This window comes from Channa argus, chromosome 21 (assembly GCF_033026475.1).
Source record: "Channa argus isolate prfri chromosome 21, Channa argus male v1.0, whole genome shotgun sequence".
Lineage (NCBI taxonomy): Eukaryota > Metazoa > Chordata > Actinopteri > Anabantiformes > Channidae > Channa > Channa argus.
Window position 1 is genome coordinate 17,905,961 of NC_090217.1, and position 24,406 is coordinate 17,930,366.

At 40.2% G+C, this 24,406-nt stretch overlaps 1 protein-coding gene across 1 annotated transcript; it reads right to left on the reverse strand.

Moving 5' to 3' along the window:
• Positions 1 to 19,671: 19,671 nt before the first annotated feature.
• Positions 19,672 to 24,029, reverse strand: LOC137106973 (uncharacterized). Its single transcript, XM_067491061.1, has 2 exons — positions 19,790 to 24,029; positions 19,672 to 19,682 (listed from the first exon to the last, which is right to left on the reverse strand). Exons 1-2 carry the CDS (start codon positions 22,890 to 22,892, stop codon positions 19,672 to 19,674), a joined length of 3,114 nt encoding a protein of 1,037 aa, XP_067347162.1. The 5' UTR covers positions 22,893 to 24,029.
• Positions 24,030 to 24,406: the final 377 nt, after the last annotated feature.

Below are 24,406 nucleotides of genomic sequence, written 5' to 3' on the forward strand. Positions count from 1 at the left end.
GTGTGGAGCTGTGTAATTCCGTATGCAGTTACTGGCCCTACAATGTAAATGTAAAAAAAGTGTATGTAGTAAAATTATGCGCATTGGCAATATTTATAAACACAGTGCTGTATCTTTTTGTAAATATAAATTTTGACTGTTAAATGTACTTCTTGTTATTACAAAAACTTTGTAAAAAGAAACATATGTAGTATAGTCACCAGCATTTGCAATATTTTAAAACAATAATTATACTTAGTATATGTAATTATAAATTTGACTGTTAAATTAATTTCTTATTCTGTTATTAATAATAAAACATTGTAAAATTACATATTTGCACTATAATCACAAGCATTTATAATAGTTATAAAAGACTTGCACGTGTTTTGACTTTAAAAATCAATATTTTTGTGTTGTTTTACTAAAAAACATTGATTATATATCTTAAAAAAGGCTAACTGTTTTTTTAAATTAACTAATTTAATTGTAAATTAATAGAAAAAAAATAAAATAATGGTGATTTCATGTAAATTTAGTAATATTTGAGCCTTATTTAAAAAATTCTTTTAAAACACTGTAAAATGATGTAAAATTTTCTATGTAAATTAACAAAAAATTTTTACAGTGTAGTAAAACTAAATCACTTATTGTTCAAAACAAACTACTGTGCTCTAGGTAATAGTTACCTCCAGTCAGCAAAGAAAACCAGTCTAATGTTTATAGGTTTTCAAGGCTGACTATCAAAAAGAAAAGAAAAAACAAAACAAAGCCAAAAAAAGAGCTACATTTCACATGAAAGCCTTCTTCAATGTGACCAATCCACATTTTAGCTCCATCACACTGATTATTTATGTGAGAGAAAAATCTAATCAATAAAACAAATATTAAATCACAACTCAGCAAAAAACACCAATGACAAATAATATATTTTCAAAAATACCATCCATAAATTAAATAGGTTATATATATATTTGGACTACACATATTATTCTGTAAAACATCACACAATTCCAATCGCTGGAGATTTTATATGAAAGATGTACAACCCCAATTCTAAAAAAGTTGGGATGTTTAAACATAAATAAAAACAAAATGTAATGATTTGCAACCCATATTTTATTCACAATAGAATGTAAACATATCAGATGTTAAAAGAGACATTTTACCATTTAATGGAAAATATTGAATTTGGCAGTAGAAATAAAATGACTTCTGATCATTCATTTTTAAAAATAAAGATACGTTTAATGTCATTCCAATTGTTAATGCTATAATATTTTTAGTAAGTTTTTTTACTGTCTAATAAAATGCTTTGGTTATTTGTCATACAGTGATAATGGTGGTGATCTAAAATAAATTACAAAATATGGTTTTAACAAATGTTAAAAACTACATACAAATTTAGATAGTCTGGTATACTGACATTATAATAGTACATGTACTGTGCAGCACGTAGTAATTTCACTTTTTTCCTTTTAGATGCAAAGTAACTATCACAATTAGGGGTAAGGTGGACCCAAGTGTGGAGAATTCGAGAGGGAATGGACTAAAAAAGCGTTATTGATAAAAATTCAATGAAAAAACAGCAACCCACCAACGTAAACTACAACAACAATTAAAAAGACTAACACTAGGAAGAGACTAGGGATAAATGAACGGAAGCACACCAAACAAAATAAGACACAGCTGTGAAACATAAACTACTACACCAGAATGAACACATGGGAAAAGACTAAGGAAACTAATAAACAGAAACACGCCAAACCTCAGAACACAAGTTGCTTGGGACTAGAGTCAAATTCACAGGAGCAAGGATTACTCAAGTCAGGTAAAGCAAGAGTTCGGTCTGTTGGCAAGGGAAGAGATGAAGATCAGGCAGGGAACTGTGGGGAACGCTGGACCTAAATAGTGAGGGAAACAGGTGCAAACAATGGTAAATGGTCTGCACTTTAATAGTGCTTTTCTACCTACTGGCACTCAAAGCACTTTACACTGTTTTTTATTCACCCATTTCACACTCACAATCACACACTCATACTCTCATACTCTCATACACCAATTGGGGAGCTGCTATGCAGCTGGCCAACACTCACCATGAGCAACTAAGTTGGGGTTCAGTGTCTTGCTCCCTTCACACTTGAAGGGTGGGTGTTTTCATCTTTCCACCATTGGAGAAATACTGGCATCATGAGTCATGTTTCAATGTGATAGCTGATATCAAGCCAAAGATCCGATTCAAGCTCCTATGCTGATTGTCAACAATGCAATGACACTGTTACAGGTATAGAAGGATGAGGTCATGGTGGCATATGAAGGCAGAAGGACAGGGAGTCTCCTCCAAAATATTGGCAGCACGACAGTCAAATGAAGCTTGACATTGTTTCATTCATCATCTATTGATCGATCACGGCTCATCCGTGTAGTGTAAACAGTGTAAACAATTACAGGGATGCTGCTTCAACCAACACACACCTCAAAATGTTTTTAAGCCATTATCAAGGTCAGTTCCTCTTTAAATGATGCAGGTTGAATTTCAAGTTTGGCTCCTCCTAGGTCACCTAAATGCAAGAGGACAGCTTGAGAACCCAGATGGCTTGCATGTCACTTCTTGTGTGGTTCATAAAGGGTGAAATGTCAAAGTCCAAAAGGCAAGAAAGTGAGAGTAAAAGATCAAATGGAGTAACAAAAGCTGTGATTTTACATGAACACACGCACACACACATACACACACACACACAGAGGAAAAGAGGAACCTGCCAATCCTTTCAAAAGTCACATTTTCTCACAAACTAACCTAACCAATCATCTATTCTAGGAAGTGGAAAAGGTTAGTGATTTAAGTAAATAATGTGAAAAATCTGAGTTGGCTTTCTAGCTCAGGTGTAGAAATAATATCGTTCTGCTCTGAAATTAATTTAAACACAGTATGCAGTCCTGTAAATCAGGGACGGAGCAACACAAGCGCCTGATCATCATGGCTGAAGACACACTGCTCAGATTAACTGTCATGTATGTTAAAACATCCCCCTTTAAGTAAGACAAAAAGAAGTGTCTCAGCACCTAGTAATGTCATTTCCTCACACCAGGGTTCCATGATCTCCAACAAAGCTAACATTGTGCTGCTCCCATTTCCTCACCAGCAGTGAGTACTGGACACTGGAGTATCTCAAGAAAACCCATACAAACTCAGGGAGAACTCCCTGAGCTTTTCCGAACTGAATTCTGAATTCATTGCCACCCTGTCTTGAACTTTTAGTAAATTAAATTTTCATCTGCAAACATAGGAGACAGATCTCAATAATCTGCTGTAATGTTTAACAATTATTATTAGGTTGTTAGGTATTACCTCATACTGGACAATGACGCAAGTATTTGGTTTTCATTTGGACTGTCTGCTAATTAAAAACCTCCTAATGCAACCGCAAGGGGGCACAAGCCAGTGTCTTCTTGTGCCAGTCCCAAGTCTGGATAAATGTAGAGGGTTGTGGCAGGAAGGGAATCCGACGTAAAACACATGCCAAATTAAACATGCGAATCGTGACAATGACTTCTATACCGGACCAGTCGGGGCCCGGGTTAACAACGACCACCACCGATGCTGTTGACCTACAGGGTACCGGTGGAAATTGGACTACTGTTGGTCAAAGAGGAAGAAGGAGAGGAGCAAGGTGTGTTCGCAGGCAAAGAGAGAAGAGGAAAGCTAAGAATGTAGGACTGACAGTAGGGACTTTGAATGTTGGTACTATGACAGGGAAGGCTAGAGAGTTGATTGACATGATGCAGAGAAGGAAGGTGGACATACTGTGTGTCCAGGAGACCAGGTGGAAAGGTAGCAAGACTAGAAGCTTAGGAGCCGGGTTCAATTCGTTCTACCATGGGTCAGATAGGAGGAGAAATGGAGTAGGAGTTATCCTAAAAGAGGAGTTTGTGAGGAATGTTCTCGAGGTGAAAAGAGTATCAGATAAGTCTGAAGCTGGAAATTGAAGGGGTGATGTTCAATATTGTTAGTGGTTATGCCCCACAGGTAGGATGTGAGTTAGAAGAGAAGGAGAAATTCTGGAGTGAGATGAAGATGAAGTGATGCAGAGCATCCCCAGAGGTGAGAGAGCTGTGATTAGGGCAGATTTCAGTTGGCATGTAGCTGAAGGGAACAGAGGTGATGAGAATGTTATGGGCAGGTTTGGAATTCAGGACAGGAACGAGAAGGACAGATGGTGGTAGACTTTGCAAAGAGGATGGAAATGGCTGTAGTGAACACTTTCTTCCAGAAGAGGGAGGAACATTGGGTAACATACAAGAGCGGAGGTAGAAGCACTCAGGTAGACTACATCTTGTGTAGACGCTGTAATCTGAAAGAGATCAGTGACTGTAAAGCATTGGTAGGGGAGAGTGTAGCCAGACAACACAGGATGGTGGTGTGTAAAATGATGCTGGTGGTGAGATATATGAAGAGGTCAAAGGCAGAGCAGAGTACGAAGTGGTGGAAGTTGAAAAAGGAAGAAGGTCGTGTAGTTTTCAGGGAGGAGCTGAGACAGACTCTGGGTGGTTTGGAGGTGCTTCCAGATGACTGGACCACTACAGCTAATTTGATCAGGGAGACAGGTAGGAGGCTACTCGGTGTGTCATCTGGAAAGAGGAAAGTGGACAAGGAGCCTTGGTGGTGGAATGAGGAAGTTCACGAGTGTATTCAGAGAAAGAGGTTAGCTAAGAAGAATTGTGACACTAAGAGAACTGAAGAGAGTAGACAGGAGTACAGGGAGATACAGCGTAAGGTGAAGGTAGAGGTTGCAAAGGTCAAACAAAGAGCATATGAGGACTTTTATGTTCTTTTGGACACTAAAGAGGGAGAGGTGGATTTGTAAAGGTTGGCCAGACAAAGAGATAGAGATGGGAAGGATGTGCAGCAGGTTAGTGTGATTAAAGATAAGAATGGAAAAGTATTGACAGGTGCCAGGAGTGTGATGGAAGATGGAAGGAGAACTATGAAGAGTTGACGAATGAGGAAAATGAAAGGGAACGAAGACTAGAAGAGGTGACTGGTGTGGAGCAGGAAGTAGCAAAGATTAGTAAAAGTGAAGTGAGGAGGACGTTGAAGAGGATGAAGAGTAGAAAGGCAGTTGGTCCTGATGACATACCGGTGGAGGTATGGAAGTGTCTAGGAGAGGTGGCAGTAGAGTTTCTGACTAGTTTGTTTAACAAGATCTTGGAGAGTGAGAGGATGTTGAGGACTGGAGGAGAAGTGTACTGGTGCCCATTTTTAAGAACAAGGGAGATGTGCAGAGCTGTGGCAACTACAGAGGAATAAAGCTGATGAGCCAAACAATGAAGTTGTGGGAAAGAGTAGTGGAAGCTCAGCTAAGGACAGAGGTGAACATTTGTGAGCAGCAATATGGTTTCATGCCTAGAAAGAGTACAACAGATGCAGTATTTGCTTTGTGGATGCTGATGGAGAAGTACAGAGAAGGTCAGAGGGAGTTGCATTGTGTTTTCGTAGATTTAGAGAAAGCGTATGACAGAGGAGCTGTGGTATTGTATGAGGAAGTTTGGAGTGGCAGAGAAGTATGTTAGAGTGCTGCAGGACATGTATGATGGTTGCAGATTACATTCTGATTTGTAGTGAGAGCAGGGAGCAGGTGGAGGAAAATTTAGAGGTGGAGGTCTGCTCTGGAAAACTGAGGATTGAAGCTTAGCCGCAGTAAAACAGAATACATGTGTCTCAATGAGAGGGACCCAGGTGGAACAGTGAGGTTACAGGAATCAGAGGTGAAGAAGGTGCAGGACTTTAAGTACTTAGGGTCAACGGTTCAGATCAACGGAGAGTGTGGAAAAGAGGTGAAGAGCCGAGTGCAGGCAGGTTGAAATGGGTGGAGAAAAGTGTCAGGTGTGTTGTGTGACAAAAGAGCAAGTGAATGAAAGCAAGTGAATGAAAAGAAAGGTGTTCAAAGACGGTGGTGAGACAAGCGATGTTGTTCGGCTTAGAGACAGTGGCACTGAAGAAAAGACAGGAGGCAGAGCTGGAGGTAGCAGAGCTTAAGATGTTGAGGTTCTCTTTAGGAGTGATGTGGATGGACAGGATCAGGAATGAGTACATCAGAGGGACAGCTCATGTTAGATGTTTCAGAGAAGTCATGATTAAAGTCAGAGAGGCCAGATTGAGGTGGTTTGGACATGTTCAGAGGACATTTACATGTACATTTAGTCATTTAGCAGATGCTTTTATCCAAAGCGACTTACAAGTGAGGTACAAGGCAGCAAAAATCTAAGTCAAGGAGAAAACATCAAAGCAAAGTCCTATCAGAAAAGTGTTCACAGTTAACGAGATGCAAGTGCGAGAAAGAGCAGAAAGGATTTTTTGTTTTTTTATTTTTTTAGATGGAGGCACATGATTCTCTGTGGCGACCCCTGAAAGGGAACAGCCGAAAGGAATAGAAGAAGCTAATTAAAAACCTCCTCATCCCACTCTTAGAAATCCAGGAGGCTTTTGGTCTCTTCTCATTCTCCCCAGTGCAAACCCCAGATGAGTTTAACAACTTAAGAAATAATTTGCCCCTATAACATCTTCCACAGTCAGGAGCTGACTCACATTTGCCTCATTTAGAAGATTTAGGGAGTCTTCTGTCTGTACAATATTGGCTGCAGAAAAAATGTCACCACATTTTAACATGGAGCAAGTGAATCAGTACCTCAGGGTCTAGTTGACTCATGTCACTGGTAAGAGTCTCTGACAAGAAGGCCTTCTGCCACATCCAGTCAGCATCCTCACTCAGAATATAAGTTGCTGATGAATCAAGATAAGAAATGCCATTTATTAGTCAGAGTTCTGAGTGGTTAAGTTTTTGCACATTCTGCTACATGGACTCTATAAATAACATGTTTTTTTAAATCATTCAAAAGTTAAAACACTACACAACAATTCTGCCCATTTTAACTTTTGAATTAAGGGGTCTTTTATTTTAGTCATGGTTTAGTCTACATATACATGCATATTTTAAAAATATGGTTTTCCTTTCTTCTGTCACAATATCTGCTTATTCAGGTTAAATCTGTTCAACCTGGATTTCTTGACCTGGCCTCACTCCCACCCTGAAATTAGACCTGCCTTGTTACCAACCCCTAAACAACATCCTCAGAAGCGCTAGTGCTGGGTTGACCCACCAGGTAGAGCAGTGATTAATGTCAGGATGGTGCAGAGTCTGTGATGATTGGAACCCTCAAAGATAGGAATTATGACTTTTTTCTTTCAGTGATGTGCATTGTGAACATTAATGCCTCATGAATCCAGGTTAAGGCCTGTGTGTCTGTTTCACCATGGGCTATACACACACAAGCAGAACATAAAGGTGGAGGTATGGTTGTGTTTACCCTCACCAATTTTAACTGTATAGTGACAGAAAACTCTGCTTTCTGACTTTTATTCTGTGTTAAATTGTTGTAGAGCGACAGCTGCAGACGGACAGAAAAACAGAGGAAAGAGGCAAATTAATGTATTAATGTGGCAAAACATGAACTCCATACAGTGTCAGTGGAAATCAGCCCCAGACATTGTCCCAGTTGCCTTTCACACTTGTAACACACAGCGGGAGTATAAAGCATTTTCACAGCAAAAGCACCGCTCCATATCAGAGCACACAGGAGAAAGAACATGATAGAAAGTTTAGGCTATGGAAAACAATGATTTGTTTACTGCACAATGAAGCCATACAATCAAGTTACTTACCAGACTTTCCAGGCAGTCTTTCAAAATAGGTCTGAGGTAGAGGAAAAATTAGATTGCTCTTTTTCTGCATGTATACATACATTTTCAGTAATTCGGCCAGAAAGACCCACTTTGTTAAGTATATTGTTATTAAAATATTTATTGAAATGTTTATTAAGTTTACCTCTCATCACCCCCAACGCTGATACTCCTGACTGAAGGTGTTAATAGCCAGTGACGCTACCAGTGAAACGTAATGAATACATAAAATATTAGAAGAGAGGACCCCAACTATGAGCAACAACTACGATAATTTTGCCAAAACAAAAAAATGGACTCCAAAATGTGCTGTGTGTACAGTAGTTACACCTATAGGTCAACCACTGATTTATGTGTACATTTTTTGAGTTCAGGGTTGCCACAGCGGATGTTGATTTGGCACAGTTTTTAAGCCGGATGCCCTTCCTGATGCAACCCTCCCCAATTTATACCGGGCTTGGACCGGCACTGCACACCTGGGGATGGGAATGGGCTGTTAGGGGTTCACTGTCTTGCCCAGGGACACTTTGACATATAGCCAGGGATTGAACCACTCACCCTGTGGTCCGTACCAAGTGAGCTACAGCTGCCCCTATTTATGTGTAAATGTGGTTTTGTTAGCAAAGCACCACCCTCTGGTGGTTCCCTGGAACTGCATGAAATAGTTTTAAATGGAGTCAGTTACTCTGTAATGTATACACCTCCTATCAGGCGACAGGAGAATAGGGGCTGCTGATAGCGGAGAAATGCATGAGATTCAGCTGATACCTGCTTGTCATCTAGCAGAGAGCAGAAATTCTGAGCTGCTCCATCTGCACAGTAATGTGTCCAAGCACGATTGTCCCTCTTCCCTTCTCTCCTGTTTTGGGATAGAATATGCTTATGTCACCATATGACTTTTTTTAAATGAAGTTTCAATATATGGTAATACTTGGCATCCCTACTGTTGTGTACAATGCCCGAGTCTAACTAAACCGTGCAAAATACTCCCTCTTTAAGCGAGTCAGTTTACCTGTCCCTGAGCATAAAAAAGGAGAAACCATACCGTCTAACAAGCTCCAATTTGGGGGTCAAACATGCTTAATCATGGTACAGATTACTTAGTGAGTATGCACTACGAACAGTCTGCACTTAAATAAATTACCTTGCTTCTAGTCTAAATTAACCTCCAACCAAGTGCATTGGGATTGTCACTGCTGTCATTTCATTTTAATTCCACAGAATAAATTGTAGCAACACCTAAAAAACACTCTAAATGTAATTAAAATAGTCAAAATCTAATTTGTTTATTCAAATATCTTGTGTGGACAAAGTAATCAAAACTCATATCAATCAGACTCAAATGTTTTGATGTTTGTTAGAGAGCAAACTTGTATATTGGTCGAATTTGACCAGAACTTGTCTTTGGGAGGAAAATTGAATAACGGTGAAAACCATGCAAGCAATTTTTTCAATTTCAATTCAACTTTATTTATATAGCGCCAATTCACAACAAAGTCATTTCAGGGCACTTTACAGAATAAAGTCAAAATTATAAAGATATATAAAGAGAACCCAACAATTCCCCCTGGAGCAAGCCATAGGCAACAGTGGAGTGGAAAAACTCCCTTTAACGGAAGAAACCTCCAGCAGAACCAGGCTCAGGGTGGACGGCCATCTGCCTCGACCGGTTGGGGTGAGTGGAAAGGGGAGAGAGAAAAGAACAGAACAACAAAAGCAACAACAAAACATCGGGCAGATTGGTAGGATCAGTAGCTTCACGTTGGAAGACACACAGCTTCAAAGCCGGGGGACACCTGCAGAAAGGGACAGAGAGAGGGGGACAGAGGAAGACAAAGACAACTACGGGAGAGAACACACAGAGTTAATGACATACGGTGGTGACAATTGCTGGATGAGAGGAGAGGAGAGATGGTCAAGAGGAGGAAAGGAGCTCAGTGCATTGGGGGGTGGGTCCCCCAGCAGTCTAAGCCTATGGCAGCATAACTATAACTAACTATATGCTTTATTAAAAAGGAAGGTTTTAAGCCTAGACTTAAAAGTAGAGAGGGTGTCTGCTTCCCGAATCTGAACTGGGAGCTGGTTCCACAAGAGACGAGCTTGATAGCCAAAGGCTCTACCTCCCATTCTACTTTTGGAAATTCTGGGAACCACAAGTAGGCCTGCATTCTGAGAGCGAAGTGGTCTACTGGGATGATATGGTGCTATGAGGTCTTCTATATATGATGGAGCCTGACCATTCAGAGCTTTATATGTAAGAAGCAGGGTTTTAAATTCTATTCTACATTTAATGGGAAGCCAATGGAGAGAAGCTAGTGAAGGTGAAATATGATCTCTCTTGCTAGTTCCAGTCAGCACTCTTGCTGCAGCATTTTGGATTAATTGCAGGCTCTTTAGGGAGTTACTGGGGCATCCTGAAAGTAGGGAATTACAGTAGTCCAACCTAGAGGTAACAAATGGATGGACCAGTTTTTCGGCATCACTTTGAGACAGGATGCTCCTAATTTTGGCAATGTTCCGTAGGTGGAAGAAGGCTGTTCTAGAGATTTGTTTTATATGTGAGTTAAAGGATAGATCCTGATCAAAAATAATTTCAAGGTTCCTTGCAGTAGTACTGGAGGCCAGACTTATGCCATCTAGTGTAACAATATGGTTGGACATCATATCTCTGAGATTTTTGGGCCCAAATACTATGACTTCAGTTTTGTCTGAGTTTAAAAGTAAAAAATTGTGGGACATCCAGCCCTTTATGTCTTGTAGGCATGCTTGAAGCTTTATTAACTGATTATTTTCATCTGGTTCAATAGATAAATATAGCTGGGTATCATCAGCATAACAGTGGAAATTTATGGAGTGTTTTCTAATAATGTTGCCTAAAGGAGACATATATAAAGTAAAAAGTATTGGTCCTAACACAGAGCCTTGTGGAACTCCATAGCTAACCTTTGTGTGCATGGAGGATTCATCATTAACATGAACAAATTGAAATCTATCAGATAGATAAGATTTAAATGAATGATGAACTCTAAATCCTGACTGAAAGTCTTCATACAAATTATTCCTATGAAGGTGATCACATAATTGTTTTGCGACTACTTTTTCAATTATTTTAGAAATAAAGGGGAGATTAGATATTGGTCTGTAATTGGCTAAAACACCTGGGTCAAGACAGGGTTTTTTAAGTAATGGTTTAATTACAGCTACCTTATAGGCCTGTGGTACATAGCCTGTTTCTAAAGATAAATTGATGATTTCTAATACAAACATATCTATTAAGGGTAAAGCTTCCTTGAGCAGCTTAGTTGGAATAGGGTCTAGCAGACAGGTTGTTGGTTTAGATGAGGTAATAATTGAAGTTAGCTCAGAGAGATCTATGGGTAAAAAGCAGTCTAACAGGGAGTGGGGCCTTATCGATGACTCTAGCACTGCTGTACATTAAGATCTATCTGTAATATTTGGTGGGAGGATCTGGTGAATTCTTTCTCTAATAGCTACAATTTTATTCATAAAGAAGGTCATGAAGTCGTTGCTGCTCAAAGTTGAGGGAATAGTAGGCTCAACAGAACTATGGCTCTTAGTCAGCCTGGCTACAGTGCTGAACAGAAACCGGGGATTGTTCTTGTTTTCTTCTATTAATGATGAATAATATGCTAATCTGGCATCACTGAGAGCTTTTTTGTAAATTTTTAAACAATTTTTCCAGGCTAAATGAGATTCTTCTAACTTTCTGGAACGCCACTTCCTTTCTAACTTTCGTGTTTCCTGTTTTAAGTTGCGTGTTTGTGAACTATACCATGGAGATCACCTCTGCTGGTTTACTGCCTTCTTTTTTAGAGGGGCAACACTATCGAGTATTGTACGTAGTGAGGCTGCAGAATTGTCAATAAGATAATCTACTTGTGCAGGAGTAACATTAAGGACACTACTTTCCATTGTATTAACATATGGTGAAGCAAATGATGAAGAAATAATTTCTTTAAATTTGTTGACAGCTTTTTCACTTAAGCATCTGCTATAGTGGAATTTTTCCCTAACTGCTATATAGTCTGTTATTGTAAATTCAAATGTTATTAAAAAATGGTCAGACAGAAGAGAGTTGTGAGGAAATATGGTTAAATTATCCGCTTCAATTCCATACATAAGGACAAGGTCTAACGTGTGACTAAAACAGTGAGTGGGTTTATTTACATTTTGGGAAAAACCAATTGAATCTAATAATGAATTAAACGCAGTGCTCAGGCAGTTACTGTCAGCATCTACATGAATGTTAAAGTCACCCACTATAATGACTTTATCTGTGCTAAGCACCAAATCAGATAGAAAATCAGAAAATTCAATCAAAAACTCTGAATAAGGGACTGGAGGACGGTACACGATAACAAATAATAGTGGTTTTTGAGTTTTCCAGTTTGGGTGTGAAAGGCTAAGAGTAAGGCTCTCAAATGAGTTATAACTATGTTTAGGTCTAGGAATTATTGATAAGCTACAATGGAAGATTGCTGCAACTCCTCCACCTCGGCCTGTGCTTCTAGGAGCATGATAATTAATATGACTTGGGGGGTTGACTCATTTAAACTGACATATTCTTCCTGCTGCAACCAAGTTTCAGTGAGACAGAATAAATCGAATTGATGATCACTTATTAAGTCATTTACTAACAGAGATTTAGAAGAGAGAGATCTGATATTTAATAATCCACATTTAATAGTTTTGGGGTTTTGTTCTGTAAGAGGAGTAGTCTTAACTTTTATTAGGTTATTATGATTAACTCCTCTTGTTGTCATATTTACTTTATGTAATTTAGGTCGGGGAACAGACACAGTCTCTATAGGTATGTGGGAGTTGTGGGGGGGTGACGGTTGTAAGGACACTGCAGAGAGGCGTGTAGGACTGGATCTCTGCACAGGGAGAAGATGCAAAGTATACACAGAAAGGCTGCAGCTGGCAGGTAGATTTGAACCGCAGAACATTTAGCTCTAGCTTTAGAGGCAGAAGTGCTATTGACTCCATCACAATGCTGCTCTTGATAATAGTAATTCTTCCACATATTTATTTTATTTGCAAATTCTCATTTACCTTACAATTAAAAATCTTATACAATTCACTTGACATTTCACAGGTTTACAAATGGTGACAGATAACTATAGGGTTTGAATTAATAACAATTTGCGCTTTGTATTTTTTTTATATTTAGTATTTTTGTTTGAAAGCACAGTATATCTGCTTTCTTAAAGCAGATATCTATATCTATCTCTCTATATATATCTATATCTAGATATATCTATCTATCTATTTATCTAAAGACAGATAGATATAGATATATCTAGATATAGATATATATCTGCTTTCTTGAAGGCAGATATACATTGTTTATATGTCCTGTAGATTTTTAAATATATGAGTTATCTTGAGTAGATCCAAAAATGGATGTCTATTACATTACATACAGCTGCTCATTTCCAAACAATTGAAATTCAGGACATAAATGTATGAGAGTCTGTAGGTGTGCTGTAACAGTGCAGTCAGGTCAGCATAAGTAGCATCAAATGTAATGGAAGATTTAGCCTGCTTAGAGACAGTCATTTAGGTAAGACCAGGGGCATGAAAACAGAGTGTGACCCTGTCTGCTTATCACCTCGGTACACAGACAATATATATACACACACACACACACTTTTTGCCTATCCTATACATCAAAGGAAGTTGAAAAGTAGCAGGGAAAGTGCTCATGCAGTGCTAAAGTCATGGCTGTGAGGAGATTATGTGTTGTGAATTTCAATCTTTTAGCAGCCGAATGTGTCACTCTCTTTTTGCTGCAGATTTTACCCACACACTGCTTTGAGATTTTCAACAAATAATTCCCACTTAGGAGGAAATTTCACAGCTTAATAGAAAACATCTGGGCTTCTCACACAAACATTTATAACAACAGTGCAGGCCTTTTGATGGAAACATGAGGCTGTGACACTCGTGTCTCCTAATAATTTCAGGTAGAACCTGCTTCATCAAGATTAAAACATATTTATTATTTATTAATTTAAAAAGAACCAAACCAAAACAAATACAATAATTTAAAAATGTTCAACATTCACCTTAAACTAGCACTGACTTCAGACTTAGTCCTTTCTACTCAGCAGTTGAGAATGCAGCAGTGGAGTGTTGCATTTAAAAATAGGCAAATAAATCATCCACTTATTTGTTTTTGGGTTTTTTTGTTTAAATGTACATTTAAGTGAAAAATCCACATTCATTTAACACAGTGCTCAGCTGGACAGATGGTTCCAAACTTCAGCATAAGCAGAACAGCAGACTGGCATAAATCCCTAGGAAGAAACTTGCTCCACGCAGCAGCGCACCTACATGTTAGGTGAGTTGTTTAATATAAAGTATTGAAACCTTTATTAAAATGCCAATGTACTGTACAATCAGGTCATCCCTGAAGCCAGAGGTGCCAGAAGAGAGGTGGGGGAGTGGGTGCTGTCCTATGTTAAACTATATTGCAAAAAGTATTTGCTCACCTGCCTTTGAACCATGTTAGTGACATCCCATTCTTAATCCATAGGGTTTAATATGACATCGGCCCAACCTTTGCTGCTATAACATCTTCAACTCTTCTGGGAAGGCTTTCCACGAGGTTTAGGAGTGTGTTTATGAATTACATAATAAACAGAAACCTTTGGGACGAATTAGAGCGAAGACTGCACGCACTATCGGGTTGAGGTCAGGACTCTGTGCAGGCCAGTCAAGTTCTTCCACACCAAACTCACTTATCCATGTCTTTATGGACCTTGCTTTGTGCACTTAAATTCAATTATTTGGATGGGTGAGCGAATACTTTTGGCAATATAGTGTATGTTCTTTAATTACGGCCACAGACAAGCCACCTCCAAAGTCAACAAACATATACTCTGCCTCACATCAGTATGGAAAGTCCCTGCTTTTAAATTTCACTTTTTGTTTGGCCAGTTTTTGGGGACTAGCTTAAGTGCTGAAGCATGCATTCATTTGCTGACCACTGATGAGTAGGCTACATCAACAGAACAGCAGGGAGGAGGGGTGCGTGCTTGATCACATTAACTGTAGGACATTATGGGATTTGTAGTATGAGTATTTAGAGCACAGTATATTGGCCATTGATAGCCATTGATAATGAGCCTGTGGGCCTTGAGTTTGACATGTGTGTTCTTTAAAAGTTGAGTTTACACATAGTGTCACACAAATAAAATAACTGTGTTTGAGGTCTAACCGTGGTCTAACCGTGACAAAAGCTTTTACATTTGCTTTTATTAAAACAACTGTCAACGCTATGAAGTAAAGGATTTTGACCTTAAAGAATGGTCATACATTAATTAAGCATTTTCTCAGCAGTAGTACACAGAGTGATGTTCGAAATATTCTGACATGTTTACACATCTTCTTTGAGGTTCTTTCCTTTTCCACCGACTGTTTGTGGCATTCTTTGGCTCTCAAAGCTATAATATAATCCAGATTAATATTATATAATGTAAAAGCTAGAGTGCTGAATTAACTTCTGGATTAAGGTTGGATAAACTAGACATAAATCATGCTCTCATTGCAGGGCAATTTCAGTATCCCAGCTGAGGTTCCATTATATCACAGTAGTAGGTTATTCTTGCAGGGGAAAATGATGGCTCTCAGAGCAGGATAATTATTTTGCATTTCTACAGTAAATGTGGTTTATACATCAGTATTATGCAGTCACATGATATATCTTAGTATCACTGAGAATGAATACTCTAGTCACTGAGTGTGTGTGCGTGCACATTCATGACTAAAAGAAGGAGAGGTCATGGTTCATGCAGACTCAGCTAAACCTTACAAAAATTGTCACACTGTCATGAAAAAAAATTACAATATCTGGTCCTAGATACCTCACTTGTAATCAGTAAAGAAGCTTCAACAACCAAGATGTCTTTTAGGGTTTTATTATCTTGCAAGAGAGAAGTACATCGACAGAGTTTCAATTCTCTTATCCTATGCAGTTCTAAACTTCATACATTCACACAGAGTTTTATAAACTTCTGTTTCTGGGCAGACCATCCTCCACCCTCAGGACACTGCCCCCAGACCTTTCTCCTTTTATGGAAATCATTTCCCTTTCCAGCACTTTGATAAGCACCTGTGAGCATGCAGTGACTCTGGGTCAGAGTCAGTGTGGGATGGCCTGCTGTTAGACAATAACTGACCTTGCAGCAGTTCTGCAAATGCTTCAAGACAAAACATATATATGAGAGAACGTTTGAACAACATACAATCTTTTAAACATTAAAGCATCTTTCAACAAACATAAATACACTGAGTACAAGTTGCTATTATAACTAGGTAAAATGCTAAGGATTAAATTTAATCATTATTTAATAATACTTGATTTTGCATCACAATTCCCTCCTTTTGATTACATTTTAATCATAAGACATACAACAATGGTCATCAGATGTATAAATTCATCAGTATTATGATTTCACACAAGATGAATTAGTCACTCTTTTGGCTGTAAAGTTCATATAAGTCAACCACAGGTTTCCTGTGGGATTCTTTGTTATGGCTACTTTAACTGCTCCCAGTGCTCCTCCGACTGGCTCCCTGGCTCCCTCGAGGCTATTGCCCTCCGGGGAGCATCGTACACAGCCGTGGAGAAGTCGTCCACAGGCTCCAGTACCCTCTTACAATGGGTGGCAGGGCTTTTGGCAATGTTAAGCCTGTTTCCTCACATTTTTCAGTTTTTGTTTCAGAACCCCATTCATTCGTTCTATGCTGTTCTATGTCTATTCATTGCTTTTGCCACTGTGGCACTGTTTGCATGTTTTGCAGGAAATACTTCCAACCACTTACTCCACATGGTGACGTTCGTCAAGCTATATCGCTTGCCTTCTGATGGAGTAAGTTCAGTGAAATCCATCATGAAGTGTTCAAATGGTCTGCTGTTGCGTGTGTGCGTCCAGTGTTATGTGTGGCACAGATCATACATGACTGAAAGACATTTGTTTCTTAGTGATTGGTTTACGTATATTCTGAATAGTATCAACAGCAAGTTTCTTAGCAAGAGACTATCCCTCTGCTGTGATAAACTGACAAGAAAAACAACTCCCTGTTGTACAAACTGAAGTTTAGACAGGCTGGGTTTATGGCCTTCATCCGCCAAATGTTTAATCAGAGCAACTGTATCCACCTCACACTGTTCACGTGTGGGATTCCAGATCATTATGTCATCAACATACTTTAACAAGGCAGAACCAGGACTGATAGTGAGAGATTCTAAACTTCTGCATAAAGCTTCATTGTATATTTGTGGAGATTCACAGTAACCCTGTGCCATCCGGCTCCAGGTCCACACACGATCACCAAACCATAACAGACTTTCAGGATGAACAGGCACACTGAAAAAAGCATTCACCAGGTCTATAACTGAGAACCATTGAGCATCAGGTGGAACTTGTGAAAGAATAGTATAAAGGTTTGGCACATTGTTAGCTCTTGGCTGAACTGCAGCATTTACTGCTAGCAGATGCTAAACTAAGCGCCACTCAGTGGGGTGGATTTTGTCTTTTTCACAGGAAAAATGGGAGTGCAGCATGGACTAGATTTGCAGGGAACAATTTCACATGCATCTCTAAGAGATTCAAACAAAGGAGTAATTCCATCAATAGACTCTTGTTTTAAGGGGTATTGATGTTTCTTAAGCCTGTAGGTCAATTTTGGTGATATAAAAAGTGGCTCACAATTCTTTATTAAACCTTCATCATATTTGTGTTTTGCCCACAAAGATTCAGGCACACTCTTTAATGCTGGTATGGTCACTGCCTCTGTTTCTGATAAGAAAGAGGAGGTGTGTGTGTGTTTTATCTGCTCAGGCATTAGAGAAACAGAAGATAGGTGAAAGACTGTCTATACGCACAAGCAGACGACGAAAACATAACAGTTCAGTCTCAAGTTGTTTCCAGTCAGAAGAACACTTTTTAACAAAATAGCCTAAATTTTCCTACTTATCTGATTCTGACTTGGCCAGTGAGACATGGGGAACAGCATTTGAGACATCATAGAGACAATTTTGTTCCTCATTGAGTGTGACAGAGATTGCACATCTGTGATCAGACCAATAAAAAAACACTGTAGTTAACTTGTCACAGTATTCATTTTCAGTGATGCTAAGATAGATTTTGTGAAGACACACAAACTAGTTTATAAGAAATACGTTTTCAAAGACAGGACTGCTAAACATCTTCAAGTCTTAATCAATTGGTAATTCAACATGAATGATGTATTATTCTGTCCTCACTAGTGTGGAGAGTTGCGTCTAGCTTGACAGATAGCTAACAGGTCCCTTCAGTAAACACTCAGCAGGTAGTTTTTGAGTTTTGAACTTTACTGAAGAAAGCACTGTGAAACTGCAATACAAAATAAATACGTGTTACAAATAGTTTCATTTTTACATACATGCAAAGTCATTAAAAGATATGAATTAAGTTGATTACAAATCAGAATGTATAACAGAAGTGCACTAAGCGGGTAACGTTAACGAAATTAGCCCGATGCTAACATACATGGAAAAGCCCATAGACATGCTACCCAATTAGCATCGTGACGTTTTATCGAACTAACAAATAAATTACAAACTAAACCATCTTAAGAGATACATATGATACGAGTGTTAACTTTAACATACTCGGTACTTACAGACATATGTTCTTTAGGGACTGATGGAAAAGTTAGAAAGAAAATTGTCTGCTCACTGCTGAATGAATCTTTTGAACTTCCGGGTTCACAGTCAACTACGGTAAGCCAGATAAGACAAAACACGGAACCCATTCTCTACATATCAGTGGCAGCACACTCCCCGTCTGGTATAATTTTATACCACTATGTACCTTTAATCAATAACACACATTCTGAGATGGGTCTTATGTACACCCTTGGTGTACCTCCCTTGACCACCCTTACTTCCACCTTCCGGACTCTATTGTCTTGTCCAGGAAAAGTATTCACAATTAGTCCAACGGGCCATTCATTTCTTTTAGCCTGGCTGTCTTTCAGAAGTACAACATCCCCTATCTCCAGGTCAGGTCCGACTGCCTGCCATTTCCTCCTTGGCTGAAGTGTGGCAAGGTATTCCTGACGCCATCGTTTCCAAAATGAATTAGCAAGGCATTGTACTTGCTTCCATTGTTTTCTATGGAGCTCGTTGGGATCAAATACTCCAGGAGGTGCAGATACCAGCTCAGTTTTCTGCGTGAAAATTGAACCAGGAGTTAGCTAATGGGCGACCATTCATTATAGCAGAGACTTCTGCCATAAGCGTAGTAAGAACTTCATGTGATAGGCTGGGTGTGTGCACCTTAAGTAGCATAGCATCTAAGATGCGTCGAGCAACTCCTATCATTCTTTCCCATACTCCCCCCATATGAGACGAGTGGGGAGGATTAAACTTCCAAGTACATCCTTCGTCCTTGAAGTAAGACTGAAGTTCTGGATCTTCTGCAGCAAACTGTAACTCCTTGCAGGCACCAACAAAGTTTGTTCCACGATCTGACTGGAAAAGCTTTACTGGTCCTCTAATTGCCACAAACCTTCTCAGAGCATTAATGAAGCTTGACGTTGAGAGGGACTCTATCACTTCAATATGCACTGCTCTTGTGACCAAACAAGTGAACATAACAGCCCAGCGTTTGTTCTCCGACGCACCACTCCTTGTACGACAAACACAGATATTCCATGGTCCAAACACATCTAATCCTACATGTGTGAAAGGAGGGGCTTGGGTAAGACGATCAGCGGGCATGTCAGACATTCTCTGTTGCTCCATCTTTCCTCTTAGTCTCCGGCAAGTCACGCACTTGTGTATGACACTTGACACTAGTCTTTTTCCTCCAAGAATCCACAGCCCTGCAGACCTAATTGCTCCTTCTGTGATATGTCTACCTTGATGAGCGACCTGTTCATGGTAGAACTGAACCAGTAAAAGGGCTACATGGTAATTTTTTGGAATGACTATAGGATGTCTTTGTTCCCAAGGGATTTCTGCAGAAGACAATCTTCCACCTATCCTTATCAAACCCTCTGAATCTAGGATGACGCTGAGGCTCCTAAGAGGACTGTGCTCAGGTACAAGCTCTCCTTTGGATAGACTTTTAAGTTCTTCCTTAAACTCCTCCTCCTGCACACTCCGAATGATTATGTTTTTTGCCTGTTTTAACTCGTCTAATTTTTTCATATCATTTTCGGGAGCTTTCAATGAGGATCTGATTTTCTGGATGAGTTTGGCTACTCCGTGGATAAGAAGCCTCCATCTGGAGAAGCGTTTAAACCTGTGTGATCCAAGCTGTGTGGTCCCAACTTTTGTAGTGAATGTTGTAATCAGTGGACGTAGCTCAACATCTGAGGCTGGTTCAACAAGCTCAAATGAGTCTGGCTGAGGTGGTGCATCTTCACTGACTTTCTTTAAAAATTCTGGCCCAGTCAACCAGCTGGTACTGCAAAGAAGAGAGACTGGCACCGGTCGTGTACCATGATCTGCAGGGTTGTGTTGTGTGTTAACAAAGTACCACTGTGTTGGATTAGTTGACTTCCTGATGCGTGCTACTCTGTTGGCAACATACACATAGAACCTTCGACTAGTGTTGTTTATGTAACCTAAAACAACTTTGCTGTCAGTGTAGTATTTTACTTCATGGATTTCAATATCAAGTTCTTCCAGTAGTGTGTCAGCCAACTCAACTGCAAGCACGGCAGCGCATAGCTCCTCATCAAAAGCCCTGAGGTAGGCCACAGCAGATACTGCTAGTGTAGAAGCATCTGCAAAGACACACAGCTCTCTCCGTAGTGTAGTATGCAGAGACGTGTGAATGTACTGCCTTGGAATCTGGAGCTTCTCGAGGTCTACTAATGAGGTTTGCCATGCTCTCCACTGTGTTTCTTTGTCAGATGGTAATGGTGCATCCCAATCACAGTTTTCAGAACACAGTTCTCTGATTAGAGCCTTGCCTTGCATAGTGATAGGTGCTGCAAATCCCAAAGGATCATATAAGCTGTTGACAGTTGAAAGAACGCCCCTTCTTGTGAATGGCTTTTCTTCTCGGGAGACAAGGAAGGTGAAGCTGTCCTTTTGCAAATTCCAGTTGAGCCCTAAACTCCGCTGCAGAGGTAAAGGGTCTGCACCAAGGTCAAGGTCTTTTAGCTCCTTAGCCCATTCCTGTGAGGGGAATGCCTTCATTACCTCGGGACTGTTGGAAGCTATTTTGTGGAGACAAATGTTTGAGTCTGCTAACATCTGTCTTGTTTCGTTCAGAACACGAATGGCTTCAGCATCACTGGAGAATGAGGTTAATCCATCATCAACATAAAAGTTTCTTAGGACAAACTGTTTTGCCTCCTTACTATATTCATCTTGTCTTTCCAGAGCAGCTCTTTTTAGGCCGTATATAGCAATGGCAGGAGAAGGGCTGTTGCCGAACACATGAACTGTCATGCGGTACTCTCTGATGGGTTTTTCAGGATCATTATCTTCAAACCATAAGAAACGCAAAAAGTCCCGGTGATCCTCACGAACAGTGAAACAATAGAACATCTGTTGTATGTCTGCTGTTACAGCGACTGGTTCCTTGCGAAAACGAATGAGGACCCCAAGAAGCGTATTGTTCAAATCTGGGCCACTCAGTAGAACACTGTTCAGGGAGAAGCCCTCATGGGTAGCACTTGAGTCAAATACTACACGTATCTGACCTGGTTTGCGAGGATGATAAACACCAAAGATTGGTAAATACCAACACTCTTTTTCCTTGTTGAGTGGTGGAGCTGGTTCTGCATGACCTAAATCAAAGATTTTCTTCATGAATGCGAAGAAATGTTGGTTCATTTCTGGTCTTTTGTTGAGCATACGGCACAGTGTTGTGAAACGCTTCACTGCTTGGTCTCGATTGTTTGGGAGTCGGTGTCTTGGTGACCTGAAGGGTAAAGGGGCTGTCCAGCTGTTTGCCTCATTCACAAACATCTCCTTGTCCAGAATATCCAGAAAGACTTTCTCGTCCACAGAGATGGTAGGTATATCATCATGCGGTGTTCTCCTGAACAATTCCTCGCCAAGGCTATCAGTTTCATCAGATTTAATAATCTCGGTAATGTTAAGAGTACGAGTGTACAATGCTGGTGTATTTACCTCTTCTTTAACGTGTAGACCGTTATTACAGGGTTCAAAGAGAGATGTACGGCCATTGTTCAACACACAGGTCTTGTACACGTTGACATTAGCTGGCACATGAGCTCCTCCTAGACAGACTTCTCCTATTATTACCCAGCCAAGATCAAGGCGCTGGGCATATGGGGCGTTGTGCGGCCCGTTACAGTGTTCTCTGACTTTGTGGACTCTTAATATGTCTCTGCCGAGCAAGATAAGGATAGCTGCATTTTCATCAATAGCTGGTATCTTGTCTGTTACCTGTTTGAGATGAGCATAATGTCCAGCAACTTCGGGTGTTGGGATTTCTGACCTATCATCTGGTAACATATCGCACTCAATCAATGTGGGTAGAGGAATACTGACTTTGCCATCTAATGACTCCACAATAAAATTGTTAGCTCGCCTCCCTGCGGTCTTCACAACTCCTGAACAGGTTTTCAACGTATACACAGCTGCATCTGTCTTGATGCCGAAAAGCTCAAAGAATTCAGTCTTTGCCAGGGACTTATTACTCTGCTCATCAAAAACCACATAGGTTTTGACAGACTTTTCTTTCTGCCCAGATGGGTATATTTTGACCAGACAGATCTTGGCACAGGATCTTGAACTTTTTACACTTCCGCAAACATCAGTGCATTTTGATATCACTGCTGGAGAGAGGTTTTCTGCATGCTCCCCGCCCTGAATCTCTAGGGCTGCGGAGATCTCTGATTTCCATGGTGCTGGCCCTGGATGTAAAGCTGTTAGATGCTGACGGCTGTTGCACTCTCTGCACTGTACATTCTCATTGCAATTTTTGGCCATGTGGTTAGTAGAGGAACAGCATTTATAGCAGATGTTCTTTTCTTTGAGAAAGGTTTTCCTCTCATCTAACGATTTGCTTCTGAAGCCACGACATTTCCTTAAGGGATGTGGTTTGTTGTGCAGTGGACATTGTTTGTCAGGATCCATCACACTTTTGTCTGAGTTGTTGTAAGTTTGCATCAGAACTCGTTGAGACTTCTGTTTTTCTGACAGACACTGAAGCTCTAAAATTAGACTTATAGGGTTTTTCCATTCTGGGTGGATTCATACCACCAGTGAGTAATGGTGTGAAGCTTGGATCATTGAGAGTCTTAGCTTGGTTACACAAAAATTTCACAAAAACAGAGAATGGTGGGTAAGCAGAATGGTGTTCATCTTTGTAGCGTGCTGCAAAAGAGATCCATCTCTCATGTAGGTGATGTGGGAGTTTCTGAACTATAGGATTGATGCCCCGAGATGTGTCCAGGTAATTAAGACCAGGTAAGAATCCATCTGTACGAGCTGCATCGAGTTCCATTAAGATGTCTCCTAGGTCCCCAAGTCTGTGATTTTCTCTGGTTGTGATCTTTGGAAATTCATCTACCTTATTTAGAAGGGCATTTTCTATTGCTTCTGGTGACCCATAACATTCTTGTAGTCTTTGCCACACCATGCTGACCCTTGATGATGCGTTGTGAATACACACCGCCCTTATCCTCTTTGCTTGCTCAGAAGATTTGGGTCCCAGCCATTTACAGAGAAGATCAAGCTCTTCCCTTGGTGTCAAATTCAAATCTTCAGTGGAACTGAGAAAAGATGTCTTCCAGGCCCAGTAATTCTCTGGCTTATCATCAAATGTTAGTAGTCCAGAACTTACCAACTCTCGACGTATTAAATACTTGGCTAAGTCGATTGTAGCAGATGAATTGGTCTCATTAGTTCTGGGTGTTGGTTGTGGAGGTGACTGTCTGGGGTGAAAGTCTGCATTGTATGGTAGTGGTTTGTACTCACAAGTAGATGGACTTCTGTGATATTGATGCAGGTTGGTGTTCCTGGATAAGCTTTGTGCTTGTGGAATATTAGGAGAGTTAGGAACGTTGTGGTTGGATGCATGCAACACTGGTAACTCACCAGAGTTGTATTCTCTGATCTCCTTTGACTGTGTGTTATCCTTCCTCACGTCGTACATTGTGCTTTTACCATTGTCCATCTGAATCTGATGCGAAGGGTATATTAAGGGATGTGCTAACTTAGTAGCTTGGTGAACGTCAGCCATTGAGCCAGTGGTTGCGTCCCTAGCATCGTCCTTTTTTATGTTTTGATAATCCACGTCTTCGAAGTCATATTTAGCAGCTGCTTCGGGTACTTCAGCTTCTGCGATAGCTGCTGTTGCTGCTCTTTCTAGCCGCAGTGCGTGTAAGTTGGCATTAAGTTCTGCTGTCTTCCTGGTAGCTTCTGCTGTAGCCTTTTGTTTTTCTTCTATATAAGCTTGGGTTTTAATTAAGTCAGCTTCTTTTTGAGCAAATGATGCTTGTGTTCGTGCAGATTCTGCTTTAGCACGTGCCTGCGCTGCTATTAAACTAGCTGAGGTACGTTGACTGGAACGTGAGGTGCTTGAGCACTGTGATCGTGTTTCCAGCATTTCTTCCGTGTCATCCATATTGGCAAATAGTTACTGGATGCTGCTATACTTGTCTAAGAATGTTGTTTTTCTG

Coding starts and splice junctions, on each gene's coding strand:
- LOC137106973 (XM_067491061.1), bottom strand. CDS start 22,892: ATGCAAACTTACAACAACTCAGACAAAAGTGTGATGGATCCTGACAAA.